Source organism: Talaromyces rugulosus, chromosome V (assembly GCF_013368755.1).
Source record: "Talaromyces rugulosus chromosome V, complete sequence".
Taxonomy (NCBI): Eukaryota; Fungi; Ascomycota; class Eurotiomycetes; order Eurotiales; family Trichocomaceae; genus Talaromyces; species Talaromyces rugulosus.
In genome coordinates, this window is record NC_049565.1 from 2724166 (window position 1) to 2747336 (window position 23171).

The following is a 23171-nucleotide window of genomic DNA, read 5'->3' on the forward strand; positions in this document are numbered from 1 at the left end:
TTATCGTTGCTTTATACTCAGCCTGGCGTGGATCGCTCACGGATCGCTCGCTGGCTCAATGCAACAGCGCATGTATGTGCCTGGGGTTATTATTGATATATTATCCTATCTGAAATTATAATTAGACGTGGAAACCAGATCCTTTCTTATAGAAAAAAAGATTGGAAGGTCGATGCAGTGATTACGAACAATTAATAATGAAGATATTTTTAATCGCAATCGATGATTGGCAGGCGCCGGGATCTGTGGGGCTATATGTATATGGGCCAATCAAATATACTGGCGCTTTGTACACACTTACTCTCACTCTGGATTTCAGCCTTTGAAGCTGTCTACAACACTCTCATCAGGTTCACATGAAACAGCTCTCAGGTACCTACACTTCCAGAAACTTGATCCAAAATCTGATTGCTAAAAACGACAATAAAGTTTAGGAGGCCAACGCCCCTCCTTCCGGCTTGGGCAACTTGGAGACCAACTTTTCGGCCAGTGCAATCAACGAGCTCGCGTTGGTGATGTCGAGGGTACTAAGCTCGCCACCCAGTTTCTGGCGCACCCAGCCACGGAGCTCCACGGCTGACAACGAGTCGAGGCCATACGCCATGAGTGGCCTGCCCGGGTCCACCTCGGTTTCGAGGCGCAGAAGCTTCGTGATCTGGGCTTGAAGCAGAGGTACGGCGGCGTTGGCTAGCACTGCTGGGTCAGGTTCGCTGGCCGTACATATGAGTCGAAACGCACGGATTGCCTGGTCAGCCAGATCACTTCCAGAGCTTGGGTCTTCGTTCTCAACTGTGGTGGAGGTGAAGAGGTAGCCGAACCGGGGATTGTCGGTCAGATCGGATTGACCAGTGGGGAGTGGATAGGCGATGCCTGTAACCATCTGTGCGGCGCTGGCAGTGCTAAGAGGCGCCTGCCCACTGAGAATCTCCTGCTGCATGATCGAGTATCCGAGGATACGGCGCAACATGCCTTCGTTGATAGGAGTCCACTCGCGCTTATCGAAGCGCGCCTCAAGCGTCGCTCCACCCACCTCGGCCACATATCCGACGTCTTGTATTAATCCAAGATCGACTGTATGTGCCGGAAGTCCCTGCCCTCGACGGTAGAAGGCGAAGGCATCTAAGAACGCATTGGCGGCTGCGTAGTTGGCCTGGCCTTTGTTGCCAACCACGCCCGAGATACTGGACAGCATAGTGAAGAAGTCGAGCCGCTGTTGCTCCTGTTGCGCGCCATTGTGGAGGTTCCATGTTCCGGCCAACTTTGCCTTGATGGCCGTTTGGTAGTCGTCGTGTGTCATCATCTCGTACGGCTTGTCCCTCAACACCATTGCAGCCTGAATAACGCCGGCAATATTCTCCGTTCGAAACACGCTTCTCACAAAGTCTGCGTCGCTCACATCACCCCTTGCCTCCCTCACTTCGCACCCGTACGAGGCGCAGTTTCTGACTACACGGGCCGATGCTTCATCGTTGATTCCACTCCTGCTCATGGCAATAATGTGGCGTGCTCCATGGCGTGCCATATCCACAGCGAGACTCCCACAAAGACCCTTGAGCCCTCCAACAATCAGATACGAAACATCTGCTTTCAGTTCGAGTCTGCGGATTGCGCCACGGGTGGGTAGCTCCAAGCCTTGGTCTTCACTAGCTATAACAACCTTGCCCATGTGTTGGCCGCGTCGAATATAGGACAGTGCTGGTATGACTTGGTCAACGGGAAATGTGACAACGGGGCGAATTGGCCCGACATGACCATTGTTTACCAGTCCAAAAACCTCTTTCAGCAGCCTGTTTACATGTCAGTATGTTCTCTTTTTTCTATTTTCACCAGACCGGAACAGATATACACACCTTGCGGTAAGTTCATCACCAAAATGTCTGACGTACGAAAGATCAACAGCGCGGAAAGAGCAGTTCCTATCAAACGGCTCCATGGCTAATGTGTTACGGTCAACGATGTCGCGCTTTCCAATCTCCACCATGATACCGCCGTCAGCGGTCAGCCTCCACGACTCGTCCAACAGCTCGCCAACCAGAGAGTTGAGGATGACGGCAATACCGCGGCCGTTGGTTTCGCGCCGTATTTCCTCAGCAAACTTGGAATTGCGCGATGAAAACATGCGATTTGCCGGTATGTTGAACTGGGAGGCTAGCAGCTTACGTTTCTCGTCAGTGCTGACCGTGACATATATCTGTGTGGGTTTTATTTGTAAGTTGATAATCTTAGTTTTGGTAGAAGAATAAACAGAATCGATGCATACATCACACTTCTTGTATTGAGCCAACTGAATCGCCGCCATGCCCACCCCTCCAGCGGCGGAATGGATTAGGACTGTCTGCGTGAGTTGTAAAATGATAAGTATGTTGATCACTTATGAAGAAGAAAAAAAAGACTCTCGAATCGTTCTTACCTGGCCTTCCTGTAGATTAGCGAGATGATAGAGGGAATATATGGCCGTCAAATACACCAAAGGGATAGTAGCAGCATCTTGAAAGCTCATCCAATCTGGGATAGCGTGAACCCGATCAGTAACAACCTGCAGGTGGTTGACATAGGTTCCGTTCGTCTGGGCCACGACTCGGTCGCCAATCTTGAAGCCAGTCACTCCTGGGCCGAGCCGGCGAATATAGCCCGCGCACTCGCACCCGATCATGTGCTCATTCTCTGGTACAATTCCCATTGTAGTAGCTACATCCTTGAAGTTGACGCCCATGGCCATGACCTGGATTTCAACGTTCCTTGTTTCAACAGCAACATCACCCACAGTCGTCTCACACCAGGTTAGGCTCTCCAACGAGCCTTTCTTGTCAGCCTGGAGACGCACTTGGGCCTCGTTGGCGTGGAATGCCTTGGTGACAAGATCAAGACCGGCTCCCACCTCAGCGTTCTTGAATCTGTTGAGACTCTCATCTGGCATGATGCGTGGCACGAGGAGCATCCCACCACGCTCAGCGTATTCGGTCTCCAAAACACCGCCGGAAAGTATCTTTTTTAGTACCTGGTCCATGGCCCAGTATGCAGCTGGGCTAGCCGGGCTCTCGACGTCTAGGGTGATTAGCCGGGCACCTGGATCCTCACGATGGATGACACGGAACAGCCCTTGCACCATGGCATTCTCGGGATCGCTCACACGTTCTGTCTGTGCGCCCTTGGTAACCCAGAGAATTGGCTTGCCCAAAGCAACAAGAGCCTTGAGAGCTTCCCAATGCCTTTCCGAGATACTGGGCAATACAGGTTGGGCGAGCTCGTCTATGATTAGCACAATATCCACTGATGCAGTATTTTCCCCTTCAAACCCTTCAATGGACGTCTCTTTTACAGTACAGCCTAATCCCTCCACCATGAGATGCAAATTGGGCGAGCTTCGCAGAATGGTTTCGCCGAAACGTACCAGAGCGATTTTTCGTCCCTGGCAGCTTTCCCTGTTGCCTTTCAGGCTGTTCTTATACAGGTATGTGGGAGGATTACCCCCAACGCACAAAATATCACCCGAGCTCCAAGCATCGTTTAATAGGGGCTGGGATATATCGTTTCCTGAAAACTTTAAGTCGGGTATCGTTACAGTCGAGCTGGAGCTGGTCAAGTTTGCGGGGGAATCCATGCCGCTACTAGGAACGCTCATTCCGTCGCTGTCGCTCTCTATATTCGCGTCGCAAATATCAGCGAATTCACCGGGAGATGAAGATTTGGGGACCCCGAGCTTTGTCACTGGATCCGCAACAACGATGAGCGTGAAGGCTTCAGGCTTCATTAGTTCCTTCGACTTGGTGAGAATACGGTCCAAGTCAGCTTCGCTAGCGTTGATAATGACTAAATCATATAACATTTTCTCAGAAGGTAAACCCCAATTTTCTTGATTCAGAGCCAGGAGATGAAAGTTGATATCGCCACCTTTTCCCCCATTAGCAGATTCGGTGGCCACTAACGCTTGAGCGTTAGGTGACGCAAAGGTATAGTGCGAGAATGCAGCACGGGCTGATCTTGACGCAGAATTGCCATTCTGCAGCCAGAGGCTCAAGTTGCCGCTCGATTCTGTGTCATTGAAATTTATTTCGAGGACACTCAGTCGTGGTGTCTTGTGTGCAATGAGGTCTACCGCCTCATTGAACTTACTGCTCGCTGTCGAACTGAAGTAGAGAAGCTGATCTTGTGTCATGTGGAATATGTCAGGCCTCCAATTGACGGAATTAAACGAGTGAGGATCCGGCTTCCGGTCAACATCCAGACTTACGTACTTCAGGCCTCGGAATCGAACGTACAGAGCGCCGCTGTTTGGGTCATGGATGGCTACATTGGTTGACCAGCTCTGTACATGGCTTTTGCGCCCACGGCCAGTCCACTCGGCCTCAGCGACTGACAAGCCGTTTTTTACCTGGTCTGGCAAGCGGTTTATCACCATATCGTCGATCTGCGAGAGGATAATAACATCATTTAGAGTGCTGCGCTCGCCGGCCAAGAAGGCGGCCGTCGCTGTCTGTTGGCAGACATCGAGTACTGCAGGGTGTATGGGATAATATGACTGGGGATCCCACTTAGATGGCGGTGGCTCTAGTGACAACGTAGAACGGCAAGTTTGTTGACCGCTGACCGTCTCCCATTGCTTGATCTTGCTGAACGACGGGCCAAAATGGCTACCCATCTCGCGCTGCAGTTTATACCACGGCGCTGCAGACTGTGGATAACGTAACGGAGCAAGGTCAGCCCCGGACAGTTGGTGATCATCACCCAAAGGTTCCTGGACTCGAATCAAGCCGGCGCAATGCTCATATATGACTTCCTGGTTATCCGATGCAACCGTAAAGACCCGGAACTGATGCCAGTCCTTACTGCCTGGCACGTCCATCAGGCTCAACAACAGCTTGGCTGGTTTGCCCTCCTCTAGAACAACAGCGCGGTCGAATTTGATGTTGCGGAAGCGGTAGGCGAGGTCACCGGGGCTTTGAACGCTACTTGTTTCTTCTGGATACAAGGCACAAAATTTCTGGTACATGGCCTCGAGCGCCATGGCAGCAAATGCCATACCAGGCACCAGCACATCAGGTCCCATCCGGTGGTCTTTGAGCCACGGAACATCGGCAAGGTCTAGCTTCTTACGCCACGTTGGCGCCTTCCAGGATGTCCCAGGAATCTTACTACCCAAGAGGTCGTGTGTTATGTAGCGCTTGGTACGCCAGTCGACGCTCGCCGCGTTTTCGTGCCAGTAGCGAGAAGTATAGTTCCACTGATAATTTGGTAAATCGACAATTGCACGTCGATCTGTGTAGCCGCCGTTGACAGCTGCTATGTCAATAGGTGCGCCGGCCATGAAGAGGCGGCCCGCTACGTTTAATAGAGCCTGCAATGCACCATCTCCTCGCGCCCAGGTCGTATGATATGACACGTCTTTGCTGCCTGGAAGGTTCTTGTCCTTCAACACTTGGGCCACAGGGCCGGCTAAAGCGCCTGACGGACCAACTTCGATCAGCATGTCCGGCGTCTCGCTGACGATGAGATCCCTCAATACTTCAGAAAAGCGGACGGGGGAGACCATATTAGCGGTCCAGTATTCGACATCCGCCGGCATGTTCATCTTACTAGCAGTGACGGACGAATACATGTTCACTTCGGGTGCTGCGTTATCTTTGTTTATAGCTCGGAATTTGCCATCGCCGCGCAGCAGGTTTCCATACTCGTCCGAAACAATGTCCATAAGCGGTGAGTGATAGGCCAGATCAACTTGGAGTAAACGGGCAAAGTGACCAGTCGCCTTGATATCTTTTTCCAGGGCCTCCAGCGTATTCCTATACCCTGAGATAGTCACACTGCTGGGACTGTTGTAACATGCAATCCACGCACCGGAGTGCTTGTCTAGGAACGGTTGGGTCTGCTCAGGACCGAGACCTACAGCCAACATGCCCACGTTGGAATCTGTATCTGCTTGGCGTCTGACGGCGGCATGACCACGATAAAACGCTGCCTTTATTGCACTAGCACGATCCAGGAAGCCGGCCGCATATGCAGCGGCAATTTCTCCCGACGAGTGGCCCACTACGGCACTTGGTTTGACGCCCCACGACTCTAAGAGGGACAGAATGCAAAGCTGTAGCGCTGTCACCAATGGCTGAGAGAACTCGGGCAGACGGAGATGTTCAGGCGAGCGTGGTTGGCTTAGCTCTACCTCAAGTGACCATGTAGGCGGATCAGGCTGGGCTTGTAATACGGCATCGAGTTCTGTAAGTATATCCCGCGTTTGTGGAAACTTAGCCAGTAGTTCCTTGCCCATCTGAGGCCACTGAGCGCCCTGGCCTGTAAAGACAAGACATACTTTTGGCGTGTGTGCTAATTTTTTACCAAGCGAAAAGGCTCTGTCGTCTAGGTTATTTGTGGTATCTGTGGTTAAAATTGCCCGATGCCAGAGCTGGCTGCGCCTCTCCGACAATGTGTACGCAAGATCAGCCAGAGGGGCATCTACGCCAAGGTTAGCCATATGATTGCACAGAACGGAAACGTTCGCTTTGAGCGCCACGGCGTCGTTCGCGGAGAGGACTAGTAGGTAAGGCCGCACTGGCTCTCGTGCCTCGGGGTCAGTGTCCTCGTTGTTTTCTTCATCTTCGGTATCGCCTAGATACGATGACATGTGGCTGCTGCGAATGGACTCGTCGGGCTGATCAATGACAGCATGCGCGTTGGAACCGCCGAACCCGAAGCAGTTGATACTTGCCCGACGTACGGGATAGCCCTGATCAGGCCATGGAATGGCTACTCGTGTGGCCTTGACTTTGTTTCCAGTAAAGTCGACTACGATGTCAAGGGTTAACATCAACTTCATGTATCAAGGCTCAGGACCGCTTACTTACTCTTTGGAGACGGTTTTATGAATGTGGGATTGCCAGGAATCACACCATTTTCCATAGCTAGGATGATCTTGATCAAACCTGAGATCCCTGCCGCTGGCTCGGAATGCCCGATATTGCTCTTAATCTAGATGTGGACAAAAGGCGTCAGCATGTTACATTTAATGCTCGACACGAGATGAAGAAGTAGGAAGGATAAGACTCGAAAACAAACTTACCGAGCCAATTATGAGAGGCCGCTGTTCTTCACGTGTTGGCGAGAATACAGACGCGGCTCCATTCACTTCCTCTGGGTCCCCCGCCGGCGTGCCTGTCCCGTGGCATTCCAGAAAAGCGGTATCGTTAAAGTTGGTGATACCAGCATTAGTATAAGCGGCTCGCATGGCCGCAGCCTGCATCTCACCGCTTGGCTGGGCAATGCCTCCAGTTCCTCGGGTTCGCCCATTACTATTTGAAGCCGTTCCACGGACGATAGCCCGAATCGGATCCCGATCTCGCAGGGCGTCTGGTAGCCTCTTGACTATGAGACAGCCCACGGCCTCAGCCTTGCAGTAACCGTCGGCATCGGCGTCGAAAGTATGGCATAGGGCCGTAGGAGAGTGTGCTTGTCCGACGCTCCCCATATCCATGACGTGGTCCGGATTGAGGTATAAGTTACTTGCCGCGACGATGGCCATGTTAACCTCGCCAGCTTGTAATGACCGGCACGCTAGATCCAGCCCTACAAGGCTCCCAGAACAAGCAGTATCAAGGGTAACACTGGGCCCTTTGATATTAAGGAAGTAACTAATACGATTGGCCATGACGGCACGGCCCGTACCGATCAGAAACCCCGGAGCACGGTCCTCAGCGTCTCGTTGCAGCATATCAAGGTAATCGGTTGAGTAGGAGCCTACAAAGCAGGCTACTGGCTGCCCATCAAGCTTTTCGAGCGGAATGCCCGCATTCTCGAGTCCTTCGTACACTACCTCGAGCATCTGCCGCTGGTTGGGATCCATGGCTGTGGCATCAGCTCCCGACACCTCGAAGAAACCAGCATCGAATCGCGCGAGGTCGATGTCATCCGAGAGGAACATGCCACCCGCGGGTCGCATGGTCCCAGGCTTGTGTGACCCGTCCCAATGACCTGAGAAGTTAAAGCGCGATTTTGGTACCACGTTTGGTGCGATGCCGCCGTCCTCGAGGAACTGCCAGAGTTTATGGGGCGAGTTGTTGCCACCGGGGAGTCGGCATCCAAACCCCACGATGGCCATGGGCTCTTGCTCGTATTGTGAGATGGCCATTTTTTTCTAATATTTCGGAAATGCGACTCCAAATGTTCTATGCTCTTTCCCCTTGCGCTTCTACTTTATTGTTTCATTAGAAATAAAAAGTACATCCGCAACCACAATACAATTATTTCCGTAGATAATGGGTATGGTGTCTTTAACATTTCATACCTTAAAGCACTGGTAGCCTTGACAATATACATGCAAACCCGCTTCTTAGCTCGTAATCATATCGCTAACTAAGAAAATGCCGGGTGACATATGAACCAACTGTATATCGTTAGACACCAGTTGACACGCTTATAGCCTTACACACGCATGATTACGCTGTTGTAAGCAGCATATAATATACTACGTACTTGGAGTCAGCGTAATCATAATATATCCCTCAATGAACCATGCAAGCTTATGGGCCGGAAATCTCTGTGCATTGAAGACTAGCATAATCTTATCTGTTTGCACGTTTGAGACCCTTACTATCATTTGTTTTTGTTTCTAGTATAGGAGTTAGTCCTGCTATCCTTCATGAAAGGTTGTGATGACAGAACAATTAGGTTTTGTGGCCATCGCCAATCATTAGATTTTTTTTCAGCACCAAAAACAAGCTGAGATCATGACCGTCAATGCTCACCATCGATCGGTCGAGTGTAAGACAATTGATGGAACAACCATTTCAGCATGGCTCTATGAAGCTGATGGGCCGGCACCGGCCATTATCATGTCGCACGGTGTAGGTGATCTATCCTTGATGCGGAATGTTCTCAGTTCTAAAAGAAATCAAGTTCAATTGCGTGAAAGAAATGGCTCTCCCAGAAGTAGCGGAGGGTTTCCATTTGCTAGGCTATAATGTGTTCTTCTATGATGCTCGCAGCGTAGGTGGCAGTCAAGGCCATCCACGCAACCTCATAGATCCGCTACAAATGGCAGAGGATTTATCCGGTGAATATTGATCTAGACTTTCTGAATCGGTGTTGAGATGGGAAACCAAAGCTCACAGTGAACTGTCTCACGCAGATATATTCACATACGTATCGCGGCTCCCGTCTGTGGACCCTTCCAATATCATACTCTGGGGTCTTTCCGTCGGCGCTGTTATCAGCGCCTGCAACGCGGCTGTGGACCGTCGTCCTAAAGCTGTAGTCATGGTTTGTCCTTTATTCAGCTTCGTGAAGGCCGAAAAGCGCGATAAAGCCTTCGTCAAAGTTATACAGGACCGCGTTTCGCAGCTGCGTGGTAACCCGGCTCACGAAATAGCGCCTTTTACTCCACGAGGCGAAAACCCTATCGGCATGGCAGGATCTGGAGGACCAGGCGGACATGAATCCTATGCATTTATGCGTCTGGCCAAAGAAAAAGGAGCGGCTGGTTTCAGAGATCGAATCGTTTTACAGACATATCACAAACTGGCTTTTTTCCGACCCTTGGAATATCTTGACATGATTAAGGCTCCGGTCTTCATGGTCGTGCCTGAGTTAGATTTCATTTCAGACCCAGAGGAGCAAAAGGACGCATTCGAAAAGATCACGGCTCCAAGATCAAAACTGCATTTCGCGCTTGGGAAGGGTCATCTAAATGTAGCCACGGGAGAAGGGGGTGCAGACTTAGTCAAGCTAACAGACGAGTTCATCCAAGACGTCCTCAAACAATAAAGAGTTCAGAACCATGGCAATACCTGTGTTCATGTGCCTAATTTCAGAGCTCGAGAAAATAGATATACATCATCGGCCCAGAATTATATGATGGTGTGCGAGTCAAGAATTCCAAAGTATTCTTCTCAATGATATAGCCCAGCGTCAAGTCCGGGAATAGAAAGAAAGTACGAGTTATATGTAACCGGCATTATGGTCATTATAAGTACTAATAGTAGGGGTAGTATTTTGCTGACCTTCCACTACGAAAAGTCCTGAGTAAAATACATGTAGCTTTGAGACTATGTGACAAATAACTATGAATCTATTAGTTAATGGTTCTTTCTCTCTCTGGTTTCGACCCGAAGCAAAATTCACACACGTATGTAATGACTTCAAATGTTGGTGCTCATGTGGTGATAATAAGAGAAAAGCAAAATTTTATTAAGAATATTATCTTTAGACAAGTATAATAATCAGCTAAACTAATATTTAGAAACTATTAATAAAAGAATCTTTAGATTAGGTAAACACTAGATAATACTAATAATATAAAAATATTAAGAATTAGTTAGTATGGCTTTAGTGATGATTAGTTACATGTAGTCCCTAGTAAATTATACATGTATATAAACTACATGTAGTATATAATGAGAAGAATCAAGACCTTTTGATACCCAAACAGATTACTTACCCAAAGAGGTTGTCGACCTTAAATTACCGCCCCTTAGTGGGGGTAACTTCTCTTGGTCTTTCTTATACAATTACAGGCAGTATTCTGCCGTCAGAGGTTAATTAATCGTGTAAGCATGGCTCGGTCCACGCGTCAAATACCAACTGCAAGCGAAGGGATGCATGTCAGAATGAGTACAGCCAACCAACTAGCTAGTGAGAAGGGCCGGCACATCACGGCGCCACTATAAACATGTCCATTGGTCAACCGTCAAACACGGCAGCAGTGGAGTCATCTTATTAGATTTCGAGCAGGGGGAAAAAAAGCAAAAGCGTCCTGTTCCTTACCAACATCGTTAACAAATGATTCCCGAGTGCGACGTCGACATGGTTGACATTTGGGGGTTGGCAGCCTCGCTTAGCCCAGTCCTAAGAATGTTGGCTTCAACAGCTGCAGCTTACCATGGTTTATGGACCACCACACGCCCTACCGTGCGCCACTATCTGCCCCACCGTTTGCTTGCGTCGTTGGAATCGCTAGAGTTGTAATGGTCGTAAGCGCACTGCTGTGAAGGGTGATGAAGAGTGTGCGCGTTATCAATTTGAAGTTATCAATTTGAACGCGGTACTGTGGTGGAGCGAGCTAGGTGTGTCTGCACCACGCCCCTTAAACTCTACGACACTGATTGTAATAGTTTCGAATTCTATATAATACACATGATGGATCTGCCGAAAGACGATACTCTAAATTTTCACTAAAATTGCATCATCTACGCATTGGTCAACTAGATCAGGGCTCTGCTAGCGGATTCCTTTTCGGCTGCACAGTTAAATACGTGATTAATGCGTGGAATTATAGACAGATAGATAGTTACTATGTAGTACGAAAGAATATGAAACAGTATCTCTATAGACAGATGGATACTACGTAGTACACAAGAATACGAAACAGTATCTATTTTTATTACATATCCCTGCTAGTACATGGACTTATATTCCCCGAAGTCCGAAGATATCCAGTCTGACTTGTACTAAGGCTCACTAGCCCTCGTGCACCAGCTGAGCAGTTGGAGCTTTGATAGGTAATAGTGAGACCTTTGCCCAACGGCAATCTAAACCAAACAATGTGTTGGTGCGGCCCTTTGGGTTAGCCTGCCACGCATATAGAGATCGATAACCGACCTCAGCCTCGCCCACACACACAGTCGGCAGAGATTTTGTGCCCTATTGCTCCAAGACAATGGATCACGCCTCAGAGAACCAGGATAAAAATCTCGAACGGCGTCGTGAGCAGAACCGCCTGGCTCAGCGCAGATTCCGTGGTATGTGTGGTGTTTAACCCATTCTACTAGTTCCCATGCCACATATTTAGGGGACTAACTGACGATAGAAAGGCACAACAATCAAACTAAGGCGGCAGCGTTTAGCGCGGTGACTCTGATCAACTCAGAGACACTGCCGCACGGTGGGTTATCCCCAACCGAACCAATGCCCTTGGGATTTCTCAATGCTACCGAAAGTATGGACATGTATATCGACAACGTGCTATTATCCAACGCGGATCCGACAAGTCGTGTCATCTCAAGAGTGAATTCCGGGCCGGATACGGCCGAAGATGCAACGGATCAACAGCTGCAGGAACATCTCATGAAGGAGTCTAGTATAGTAGGAGAATTTTCACCCTCATATGCACCACCAGACCTGGTCTATAGGACTGGTCAATTGCGAGGTGAAATAGAAGAACAGTGCACCGAGGAGTCAGGCTGGTTAAGTCCTTTGCACATCGCCGCAACTAAGGGAAATGACAAGATAGTGCAGTTGCTGATACAGCATAATTCAAACAGCAACGAAAAAGACAGCGATGGTGTCACGCCATTGATGCGCGCTGTTGAGGGAGGCTTTGAAGAAGTAGTATGGTCTCTATTGCGACACGGCGCGCACGTAGATGAGAAAGATGCTCGAGGACAGTCGTCGTTGCATTTAGCCGTTATACACCGCCACGAGGCAATATTGCAGCAATTACTGGAAAATTGCCATGGTCTTGGTTCAGCAGTGAATAGCTACAATGTGAATGGGCGCACGCCACTGCATATTGCAATTGAGATTGGTTTTGATGAGGGTGTTCGATTATTATTGCGCTACGGGGCTAATGTGTCCCTTCGGGCTCGAAAAATATCAATATCGGCAAAAACTTAAATACATTTAATACAAACCATGAGGATAATCGCAGACTTTAGAAATAGAGATACTAGAGTCAGCGAAACTGTGTTTTCATTGTTAAAGGTATGAAATGATGGTTTGAAAGTATGAAAATCCGCGAGCTGGAGACAACACACATGAACGTGGCAAGCTTAGAAAAAGCTTGTTGTTGTTTGGCCCTCCTCTTCGTTATTTGTTGGGTATGTGTGCATTTGTAGGTAATATCAGCACCGCTCGAACGATTAGCTGAAGGGCCTAGTCTGTGCAAAACTCGAACCCAGTTGTGTAAGGCGGACAGACCAGTGCTTCTTCACCCACCCAACACAACTCGGACTATTTCGTATATTACAGGTAGGGAAAAGCGTGTTGGGGGCCAGTCAGCTGTGTGCTTTCGAAGATTTAGGGTGTTCTTTGAGTATTCTTTTCCACAAGCCACTAATATAAAGCTTTATATAGTAATCTTCTAGTAGAGTAATCCGACCTGGATCGATTCGTCCCCTGAGCAAACCTCCCGAAGAAGGGCTCGTGTTGGCACGATTGCCCTAAAACTGCTATAAGTACCCGGTAATCCCACGAAACTCCTCGGATTTCAGGTGCTCTCATAGTGCAGTCACATTTCATTCATTCATTCATTCTCATACCTACTTGAGATCGTCAATTGAGTCTCGGCTTAAAGATATCAACCACATGATGCTATTATGTATATTAGCGGTTCTCGCTGCTTCGATATCGCCGACGTTAACGGCACCAGCACCAGAAACGACACGGACTTGTCGAAAGCTTCCAGGTGACAGTGATTGGCCTAGTGATGCTTCGTGGGACTCCTTAAATCGTACAGTTGGTGGTCGATTGATTAAGGGTGTCCCTGTAGCCCAATCGTGCTACGGCCCTCAGGCTGATGAAATAACCTGTTCGACACTCCAGAACAACTGGGGGCTGGTGAACCCTTTGTAAGATACAATCTCAGGCGCTACTACAAGGAAGAAAGCTGATAGTACTCTACCAAAAGTCTAAGCGATCCCGTCAATGTCGTTTCCCCGTACTTCGGAAACAATTCGTGCAACCCATTCGTTGGCTTAGCCAATAACAGTCTCTCATCCTGTGAACTAGGGAATATGGCTTCATACGCTATCAACGTCTCGAACGCTGAGACAGCAGTGGCAGGCATCAAGTTCGCTCGTGAAAATAATATCCGCCTTGTTGTAAAGAACACGGGCCACGACTATCTTGGTGGCTCTGCTGGAAAAGGAGCCCTTGCCTTGTGGACCCACAACCTCAAGGAGGTCACAATCATGACGAACTATAGCAGTTCAGTCTACAGCGGTCCTGCCGTTAAGATCGGCGCTGGTGTTCAATTCGTGGACTTGTATAACATAACTGCCAAGAACGGACTGCGTGTTGTAGGAGGAAGCTGTCCCACGGTTGGTGCTGCCGGCGGTTGGCGACTAAACGGCGGCCACGGTCCTCTCGCCTCGTCCTACGGTCTTGGTGCAGACAACTCTCTAGAATTTGAAGTTGTGACAGTCGACGGCAAGAAGCTTACAGCCTCTCCACAGGAGAACTCTGACCTCTACTGGGCTCTCAGCGGCGGCGGTGCTGGCACCTATGCTGTTGTCATCTCAGCCATCGTCAAGGCGCACAAGGACGGACCGGTTGCAGGGTCTACGTTGACATTCCCAAATATCTACGGCAACTCCTTTTGGGTTGCAGTTGAAGCCTGGATGAAACATCTCCTCGTGCTGGATACCATCCCAGGCTTCGCATCCGAGGCACTTATTACTAAAGATACCTTCTCCATCGTTATAGCCACTTTACCCAACGGTACCGAGACCACTATGAAAGAAGCCTTGGCTCCCTTCTATCAGACTCTCTCACAACTCAACATAACGGCAGTCATCAATGAGACAGCCGTACAAAAAAATTACCTCGAGCATTATGATACCTATATAGGGGAAGGCACCCCGTTCACGCGTAATCTTACTGTTGGCGGGCGCCTGATTCCCCGTTCTCTCGTTCATGACACCAGTCGCCTGTCTCAACTGACAGAAACTTTCCGCGATATAGTGGCCTCTGAAAATACGGTTCTCTATCTTCTGGGCTACAATGTTTCGAACAAGCGTGTAGGGCTTCCGACTGGGTTTAATTCCGTTACACCTGCGTGGCGGGACTCACTCTTCTTGATTAACATTGCCACTCCTGCAAGCAACGACGCAGGATGGTCCACGATGAGCTCTGACATGAGTCTAATGAACAGATGGCAAGATAAATTGCGGACATTAACTCCGGGTGGAGGTGCTTATATAAATGAGGGAACATACAATGACCCTCAGTGGAAGATCGACTACTTTGGCGGCACTTATGATCGTCTAAGAACTATCAAGAGAAAGTATGACCCGGAATTTGTGCTATATGTCCACCCGGGCGTAGGCAGCGATGAGTACGAAGAGCAGCCGGATGGACATTTGTGTAAAGTGTAATAGAACTCATTATTGGATTTGTTTTTATTTCTTATTTTATTCCGGAATAGAAAGGCGAAGATGAATGTACGGTGGACGACGGGGAAATATGGCCAAAACTATTTTATTGATTCAAATAACAGAGTAGTGGGGTGAATTTCACTCCCTGAGTTATTTCTTTCTAGTACTATCTTTCATATGAAGGCTTTCTAGCGGTTGTGACTTGCCAACAGATAATTTGATTGTTGGGTAAGATCTTAGTGTCTGACTCTGGTTTTTTTGGTGGGGGGGGGGGGGGGGGGGGGGGGGGGGGGGGGGGGGGGGGGGGGGGGGGGGGGGGGGGGGGGGATTAATATAACCCAAGTACCCTGATAAGCACCTTTACAGGCGCCTTTACACGGAGTAAGCATCTCTATAAGCACATGATACGCTAAGTAAGCAAGGGGCCCAAAACTGAGGAGCGGATCCTTCTGGGTTAATGCTATAAACTTAGCGCTTATTTCCTATTCTGATGGCGGACTGGTGCAATCAATGTCTAGAACTACCCCGCAGATTGACGGTCTAATACTAACACTACCAATTTTTAGTGATATGATTTGCAATCTATAGAAGTCTTCTTCCAAAGATAACGCTAGCGTTGAAGCTGACATATAAATGAAATACATCTAGAGCGGTTTCCTCAAGAGGTACATCTCCATTCCAAGAGCTTGCCAGGCGTGGTCTGTATTGAGGTAGCAATCTACCAAGCCATGGTTTCTCCATTATACAACACCAGCTTTCCGCCGTGTTTCTCCTTCGTGGTTTCGTCAAGCACCTTCATCATGCCGTCACATGACTCATCCAAGCCGATCATAAGGTGATCCTGTGTCGCCTTGTCGAGGCCAAGGGCTACCGCCCCAGCATCGCCCAGGTCACTATGCACCCAGCCGGGCCCCAAAGAGAATGAGTGCAACCAGCTCTCCTCCTGATTAATACGAATGCTGCACCATGCTGATGCTCCCTTTGACGGGCCATAACAGGCATTCGGAAGCGGGGGTTGGGTGCTGTAATTTGTTAGCATCAGTAAGTATCGATAAGGCTATGACCTCACTTAAGACTACCAGCCGTCGTGCCCATGATTGAAAATATCGGCTCTCTCTTTGACTTCTGTAGCAGCGATCGCACAGCCTGATACAATGACACGACACCGTAAAAATTAGGCTCGACGTGGGCGACAATGTCTTCAAGCTTGACTTCAGCGACAGTTGGCCAAATATACGCCACACCAGCATTAGCGATGACAATATCTATGTGGTCGATGCCCTGGCTCTCGAGTGATTTCACAGCATCAAAGGCATCCTGCCATATGCTAGCGTCAAGCTTGACAACTATCAGCTTGGTGCTTTCCGCCTTGGGGAGCTTCAAAAGGTCCTTGGAGGTCGCATGTTCCGGATTACGGTTGGCCGCGATGACAATGTGATTCTCAAGCTTCAGATAACGCTCAAGGAGGCCTTTGCCGATGCCACGGTTAGCGCCGCTAATAAGAACGACCGTAGACATTTTGTTAAGAGTAGACTGAAAAAGGTTCGGGGTATGTGGTTTGGATTAGACTGACGCTCGATAGGAATGGATAGACAGAGGACGAGAGGGTAGGAAAGGTACATACCTATATATAGACGTAGAACAACAGTCCAGATGTAAACCTTCGACTGTGGTATTTCTTTGTTGTAGATCGCCTGCGGTCCATGATGGGACAATCAAAAGCGTAAACCACAGCCTGCTAGTATACCGAACCAAGTTAAACGCTGGCACCAACACATAACGCAGCAACTGCTTGTCCTATTAACCACCCACCTCGGGTAATATACCGGGGGTCTAGATACAACGCTGCTTGATTACATTGCGCCACAGGGAGGGGGTTCATGGTCCTCCAATTTTAAATATGTCGTGATTGGCTGTGACCGTGCTAGTGTTAGTATTACAGCTCAATACCTCCATCTAACCCCCCATCCCTGCTTGTAATCGCATTATGTATGGTAATATGATTAAAAGTCAAAAGGTATTTCTAATATACATTTGTCAGCACCTGCTAATATTTTCTATTAGATTTATAAGAGATTATAAATTATCACCCTTCAAAAAATTGCGCTTAAATGGAATTTTCTTCCCTAGTGTTTATAATCCTTGTTCCGTAACTGAACATTGTAATAATGCGACATCACACACAAACTCTTAGTGTCTCCTAACCTGATTCCAAAATGAACTTCGGGGTGATGATTCCGAGCCTTGTCTAATAGACGTCATACTCATTTTGGAGTTTCATGGGATTTTCCAACATCCACGGGGACATGTAATATTGTGGCTCTACACATAATCATTTGCTCCAATTAGGACTTCCACAATACGTTATTACTGACACGCACCTATTGCAAGGTATAGCTACCAATAGACCAGAAAGCAGTAGGGTCAACATATTTGCACAGGCTGCAAAATAAGGATGACAGAGTACCTAGTCATATTATATTGGATCAAAAGAAACCATCATCCGAGATTAACAGGAGTTTACAGTCGAGAATAATTGTAAAATTCGGTCCCGTCTAATAAATATGGTAACCAAGAACCTACATCTACTATCGAGTGGTTCTGTTAACTGCACGTAGTACCTGTGTAGCTTGCAGCCTAGGATGGAACCCTAATCACACGTATATTCAAACTGCGGCTTACATCGTTTAATGTTGAATATTGTTAAATGTAAAAGTTTTGTAAGTCACTACTACCTCTATGAGCATATGAGAGGAACATGGTTTTAGTACAAATGGCAGCAAACAGTGACCAAAACGGCAACCAGGCCGACGAGGTGAGACCTTTAGCGCTAGAAATTTTGATCACAACTTATCTACTGATTATAGATATTGTATCAATAGTTCCAGTCACACTTAAATTTTGACATTCCAGGTTTGAGTGTTAGGGGTACTGGCTTTATCCTAAATTATTTGGCTTTGCTATGGTGAGAAGTGAGAGTAGTCATCCAATACATATGTATCCACTTCAATGTTGGAATTGAGCCATGAATATATATATGACCCTTGACAAATTGTGCTGACAAGAGGGCAGGAACTTCCACATTTACATCGTAATAGGTATGGACTACGTACATTCTGGGCAGCCGAGTCAGAATCAACATTGAAGTCATTCAATGTTCACTCCTCAGGCTCTAAATTTGACACGTACTCCCGGACTTCCTTTAGCAGGAACAGGAATAATGTAATCACTGTGCGCATCGACATCTCGAGCTCGCTCTGTGTCATACAGCTCCATGGTTGGGCCCTTTTGGCCAGTATACAAGTCATACTTTAGGACAACAGTAGCCAGTATGAGAGCCATTTCGCGCCTAGCAAGGGTCATACTATCGTAATATCAATGAGTCAGCATTATAAATAGGAATCAAATCGGATACCGCTCTAAACATACCCAACACAATTTCTTGCACCGCGCGCAAATCCATGAAAGTACCGAGCTAATTTTGGATTATCTATCCATCGCTGTGGGCAGAACTCGTACGGGTTGTTGAACGCTTCAGGGTCCCGATGCGTAATAAGTGGCGACATACTCGTAATAAAACCAGGTGCAATTACGTATGATATACCTTCATTCTTGTCGAAATACTCAACCGGCACTTCGGGGGAGACACGCATCTGCCGGGTCAAGACTCCAGGGTGTACTCGCAAAGCCTCTTGAATGATAGCACCGAGATATGGTAGACCTTCCACCTGCGAAAGGCTAGGTATGCCGTCCGGGTCAAGCTCAAGCTCCGACAGTTCGGCTTTAAGCTTACGGATCTCATCAGGGTTGGCGAGTAGCTCGTACAGAGCGGCATTGAGACCCCATGCTAGATGCGGACTCTTTGTATCAGTAAAATTACCGAGAGTCAAAGAGACGGGTTTTAAACAAACCAGTCGTGCCTTCCCCTGCAAATACTACCAGTTGCGCCTCACTAGCTAGCCGGATATCGGTTTTTTCTTCGTCCGGTAGCTTGCTACTCAGAATGCCCCCAAAAATGGTCTGCTTCAAAACTTGGGCATCGGATGACTTTCGAATACTGCGGACTTGATCAATCCACCACTTTATTATGGCAGGAAATTTAGTTACTCAATATTGACCAACAAGGGGGAGCATAATGAAAAGAAGCTTCAAATACTCACATTTTGCCTGTTCCGGACCTCACTTAGCCCAGGAAACAGGAATCGAAGAAGCCAGTCAGGCGAGTTCTGGATTAATGGGTACAACCATGGAAGTACAAAGCATATGTGGGTTAGGAGAAAGAAGTTATCAGTGGATTCAAAATAAGATTTTCCATAGTCGGCCATGTCAAGAAAATTGAAGGAGTCATTAAAGGCGTACTTGGTAATGGTGTCGCTTGCGGCGGCCTTGAAGACTTCGTGGATCTTGACGACTTCGTTTGACTCCGCCGATGCGTCGAGCCGCGAGAGAAGCTTACCCAAGTGCTCTTTCATCACGGTCTCAAACCTGTGGATGCTAGCCGTGGAGAAAAATGAGCTGAGGGCGTTGCGGCGCTGCCTATGAAGGTCGTGGTGGACTGTAGACACGACGGAATAAGGAGCTGTTAACCGTCAGTTTATCAATAATAGGGAGACTTAGATATGACCCGCGTGCTCACTTCCCGTCAACAGAGCAAACCATGATGGCTTGTCTGTTTTTCTTCCTCCTGCTGGATATACAGTATCGAGAAACTCCGGATCGGAAAAATGCACCTCGTGGGGACTGATTCTCACGATTGGACCGTACTGCTTGTGTATTTCCGCCACGCGAAGGAAGTACTTTCCACCAAGCCAGGCTTCATAGTATCCTTCATAAAGGTAGGTGAAGGCTACGCAATATTAGAAATATTTTAAACATGTTGCATAGGAAGCGAGTTTCCAACCGGCTAGTTTTGGACCTGGTATTTTGGACAGAGGCGAAAAGTACAATGTGATATAAGTCAGATTGTGCACCAGGCTGGAAAATGTGGTTATACACACCTTGATAGATGCCATAACATATCCAGTATATAAGGGGTATGGCAAACAAGCCATAGACTGCCAAATACCACGGTTGTGTAAAACCATATCGAAGCCCCCGCCACCATTCAAACTGGGATTGTGAGAAATCAAGCATAATTGATAAATTTTTGTCTTGGTTAGCGCTCGCTTAAAGATTCGATTTGCTAATCTTTGTAGCCATGATAAAGCTCATCTGCGTATCTGGGGAACGTGACGTCCGCACTAGTCAGCCCAGCTTATACTTAACTACTAGCTTATGCTTACTGGTGATCTCACGATGTAATCACGCATAAAATTAAGCCGTAATTGGGCAGCAGAGTAAGTTGTAATCATACATATACGTCTGTCCAATAGCGGTACTCAAGTCTCTATCTCAAGTCTCTATCTGAAGTACGAGAACGCACACAATTTTCTAGAAATCAAGAGCCGGATGCATGGACGACCCCTGACCGAATGAGCAAAAATTAGTGATTATCGATCATTGTAAGCGATCGGTATAGACGTTAAATATGATTACATAATAATAATAATGGCAAGCGATTGGGGATTTAACTGGAGGAATAGAGTCCAGTAATATTTATTAGCCATATAGAGATATTCGACACCTGCCTTATTGTTTAATATATTCTATTTCATTTAGGTCTCGCTATCCTGATTCACTCTAATCTTTGTAAGGTTAGCCTGTATTTTAACTGTCACCTAAATTACAAACAATACTATGGAAATCATCGGTCTTTACTAGTATCGTGTCCTCACTTGTTGCGCAAGTTTTAGAAAATATCATCCGGGCCAGATCACATTGCAAATTATAGTATACAGTAACTAGTGTAAAGGAGTATTTGCCTGGATAGTGGGTCAAAAATGAAAGACAGTAGAAAAATTACATGTCATCTCAACAAAATCCTCTTCGCGCGAAGACTAGGGCCCCTTTAGCCAATGTATAGACCACCCCGGCTCCTGGTTAAATCTATATGTTCAAGAACATTGAACTTATCTCTCAACCTCTTTCGTTTTCTACGTGAAGCTAAATATACATATTCTGGTGTCCTGGACGGTAGTCAAATCAACTATGCTGCTCATTATACTTGGTTTTGTAAGCATCTACGTGGGATTACCTATCGTATTGAAATGGACTTCTCCATTATCGAGTTTCATTGCATTGAAAAACGCCGACTCTCACTATGGTCTTTAGTTTTAATGGTGAACCAGATCCATAAAACATCATAGAATGTATGGTTGCGGCTTGGGTCGAAGTTTCCTTTGTCTCAGGACTTTGCTGTTATGATAAAGGATTCATGTCGATGCTGGGAATTCGGTCAATTTCTAATGCCCTCAACCTCAGGCTGTGACACTCTAGACATTTCGAATATAATTTAGCCTGGAGTAGGAAAGAGCCCAAGCGCTCGTTTTAAGTCTATTCAACAAGCCCACAGTGTCAGGTTACAAAGCGCTCAAATACACCCGATGACTCTGTCTGAACAGTCTCTTTGCGCACGTGTTAGTATGAATAGTGCATAGCCCATCTACCAAATTCTTCATCGTCCAATAAAAGCCCCATTTCCTCTTCGAACAGGTTTAAAACAAATTCCACCCCGCCATGCGCCTTGCGTGGCATGACGAAGCACACCTGCGACGCACGGTTGAACCGTCGCATTAGGGGCCGTACAGCCTCAGGCCTGCCCCCGTTTGCAAAGACCTCTCCTCCCCAGCTTACGCCCTCCACTGGGTACATCAGTAATGATGAAAGCACCATGTCAAACGAGTTCGGCGTGTGTCCCCGGTTTAACCTGATCTTGTTCAAGTCATCAATTTCCCGAGCGAGGGTATATGCATCCATCAGCGCTTCTCTAGTAGCCTTGTCAACAACAGAACGGATGGTCTGCGCGACTGTTCCAAGACTTGTATTTGGTGCAGTCAACCTGCTGAGCGGCTCTGAGCAGACGTTGATGACCGACAAGTTTCCCAGATACATGAGTGGTAAGTTCTGCGAGATATCCGGCCTAGCGTCGAGTGTCATGAATAACCTTCCTTGGATGGAGGATAGACTGGCTTCTGTTGTTGAAGCTCGGCCTCCATCCAAGGCGGCCTTGCGTTTTGCTTTCAGCATACATCTCCAGATTAGCGCGCTCAGAGCATCGTTCCCAGAAATGCGCACTGAAGAGTCTTCGTTGCAATGCTTTTGTAGAGCGGAGAAGTTCTCAGACGATATGTAAAATACTGCTGCTTGCATGGCATCATCAGACAAAATCTTCAGCGACTCAGCTGCTTCAAGCTTTGGAGCGCCTGGGCGCTGGATATCTAACAAGCTCCATGACTCAGGCTTCACGAGCGGCATCGGCGTGCCTGTACCCTCATTCTCCCATATGCGGTCCAAAATGGCACGGTCTGAGCTCTCTGTCGGTGGTGATGCAGTAAACGGAGCTCCTGGCTGCTGTAGAGCATCGCAATTACCAGCCCATATTCTCCACACGTCGAAATACGACGTACCGTCACAAGCGGCGTGCTGCGTTCCAGCAACAAGCAAACACGCGCCGGGCAAGAAGTTGGCCTGGGCGCTGAAACAATCAGGGCTATTCGCCAGTTTAGGCAATATTTCAGCCGTGGTGAGTTGCTCATCTTCAAACCCATCTAGCGGAAAACCACTCTCTTGAAGGTCTTCATAGCCCACCCCAATCTCTTCGGGGTCAAGACGATTGAGATGAAGCTGACGCAGCGGCCCATCTCCCTCGAAGTCAGCTTCATCGTATTGTATCTCGAGCTGACCCGGGCGGCAACCTGTGGTCGCCCTGGACTGCACACAGACTTTTCCGCTCAGCCAGGGTAGTTGCTTGAAGGTACGCCGAAGCCCTTTCTGTAACACCTCGAATGCCTTTTCGGGGTTCGTGCCATCTTTTAAAGGGAGATAAGTACAAAAGAAAGTGTAATTACTTGGAGGGAAGTGGTCTAGCGGATTGAGCGAAATCCGTGTCGTCGTTGATGCGATCATCCTGATTCAAAGGTCGCAGCTCTCTCAACCTTCGGCCATGAATGTGCCTGGTAGTGGCATCCGGAAGGCGGCCATAAATTCAAAAGGGCA

The 23171-nt window shown here is 47.9% G+C and overlaps 7 protein-coding genes across 7 annotated transcripts; 3 read left to right on the forward strand and 4 right to left on the reverse strand.

Annotated features, from left to right (window-relative positions):
- Positions 1–430: 430 nt before the first annotated feature.
- Positions 431–8116, reverse strand: TRUGW13939_09501 (uncharacterized protein; the record flags this gene model as incomplete). The annotated part of the gene is made up of 5 exons (XM_035492623.1): positions 431–1787; positions 1851–2335; positions 2411–6777; positions 6837–6960; positions 7052–8116. The coding sequence occupies 5 exons, from the start codon at positions 8114–8116 to the stop codon at positions 431–433; spliced, it is 7398 nt and encodes a 2465-aa protein (XP_035348516.1).
- A 598-nt stretch (positions 8117–8714) lies between these two features.
- Positions 8715–9750, forward strand: TRUGW13939_09502 (uncharacterized protein; the record flags this gene model as incomplete). The annotated part of the gene is made up of 3 exons (XM_035492624.1): positions 8715–8831; positions 8884–9040; positions 9116–9750. 3 exons carry the CDS (start codon positions 8715–8717, stop codon positions 9748–9750), a joined length of 909 nt encoding a protein of 302 aa, XP_035348517.1.
- A 1891-nt stretch (positions 9751–11641) lies between these two features.
- Positions 11642–12597, forward strand: TRUGW13939_09503 (uncharacterized protein; the record flags this gene model as incomplete). The annotated part of the gene is made up of 2 exons (XM_035492625.1): positions 11642–11723; positions 11792–12597. The coding sequence occupies 2 exons, from the start codon at positions 11642–11644 to the stop codon at positions 12595–12597; spliced, it is 888 nt and encodes a 295-aa protein (XP_035348518.1).
- A 690-nt stretch (positions 12598–13287) lies between these two features.
- Positions 13288–15077, forward strand: TRUGW13939_09504 (uncharacterized protein; the record flags this gene model as incomplete). Its single annotated transcript, XM_035492626.1, has 2 exons — positions 13288–13550; positions 13610–15077. 2 exons carry the CDS (start codon positions 13288–13290, stop codon positions 15075–15077), a joined length of 1731 nt encoding a protein of 576 aa, XP_035348519.1.
- Positions 15078–15795: 718 nt separating this feature from the next.
- TRUGW13939_09505 (uncharacterized protein) lies at positions 15796–16595 on the reverse strand (the record flags this gene model as incomplete). The annotated part of the gene is made up of 2 exons (XM_035492627.1): positions 15796–16099; positions 16147–16595. The coding sequence occupies 2 exons, from the start codon at positions 16593–16595 to the stop codon at positions 15796–15798; spliced, it is 753 nt and encodes a 250-aa protein (XP_035348520.1).
- Positions 16596–18242: 1647 nt separating this feature from the next.
- On the reverse strand, positions 18243–20210 carry TRUGW13939_09506 (uncharacterized protein; the record flags this gene model as incomplete). The annotated part of the gene is made up of 6 exons (XM_035492628.1): positions 18243–18441; positions 18507–18924; positions 18989–19157; positions 19238–19656; positions 19714–19923; positions 20075–20210. The coding sequence occupies 6 exons, from the start codon at positions 20208–20210 to the stop codon at positions 18243–18245; spliced, it is 1551 nt and encodes a 516-aa protein (XP_035348521.1).
- A 1383-nt stretch (positions 20211–21593) lies between these two features.
- On the reverse strand, positions 21594–23081 carry TRUGW13939_09507 (uncharacterized protein; the record flags this gene model as incomplete). Its single annotated transcript, XM_035492629.1, has 1 exon — positions 21594–23081. One exon carries the CDS (start codon positions 23079–23081, stop codon positions 21594–21596), a length of 1488 nt encoding a protein of 495 aa, XP_035348522.1.
- Positions 23082–23171: the final 90 nt, after the last annotated feature.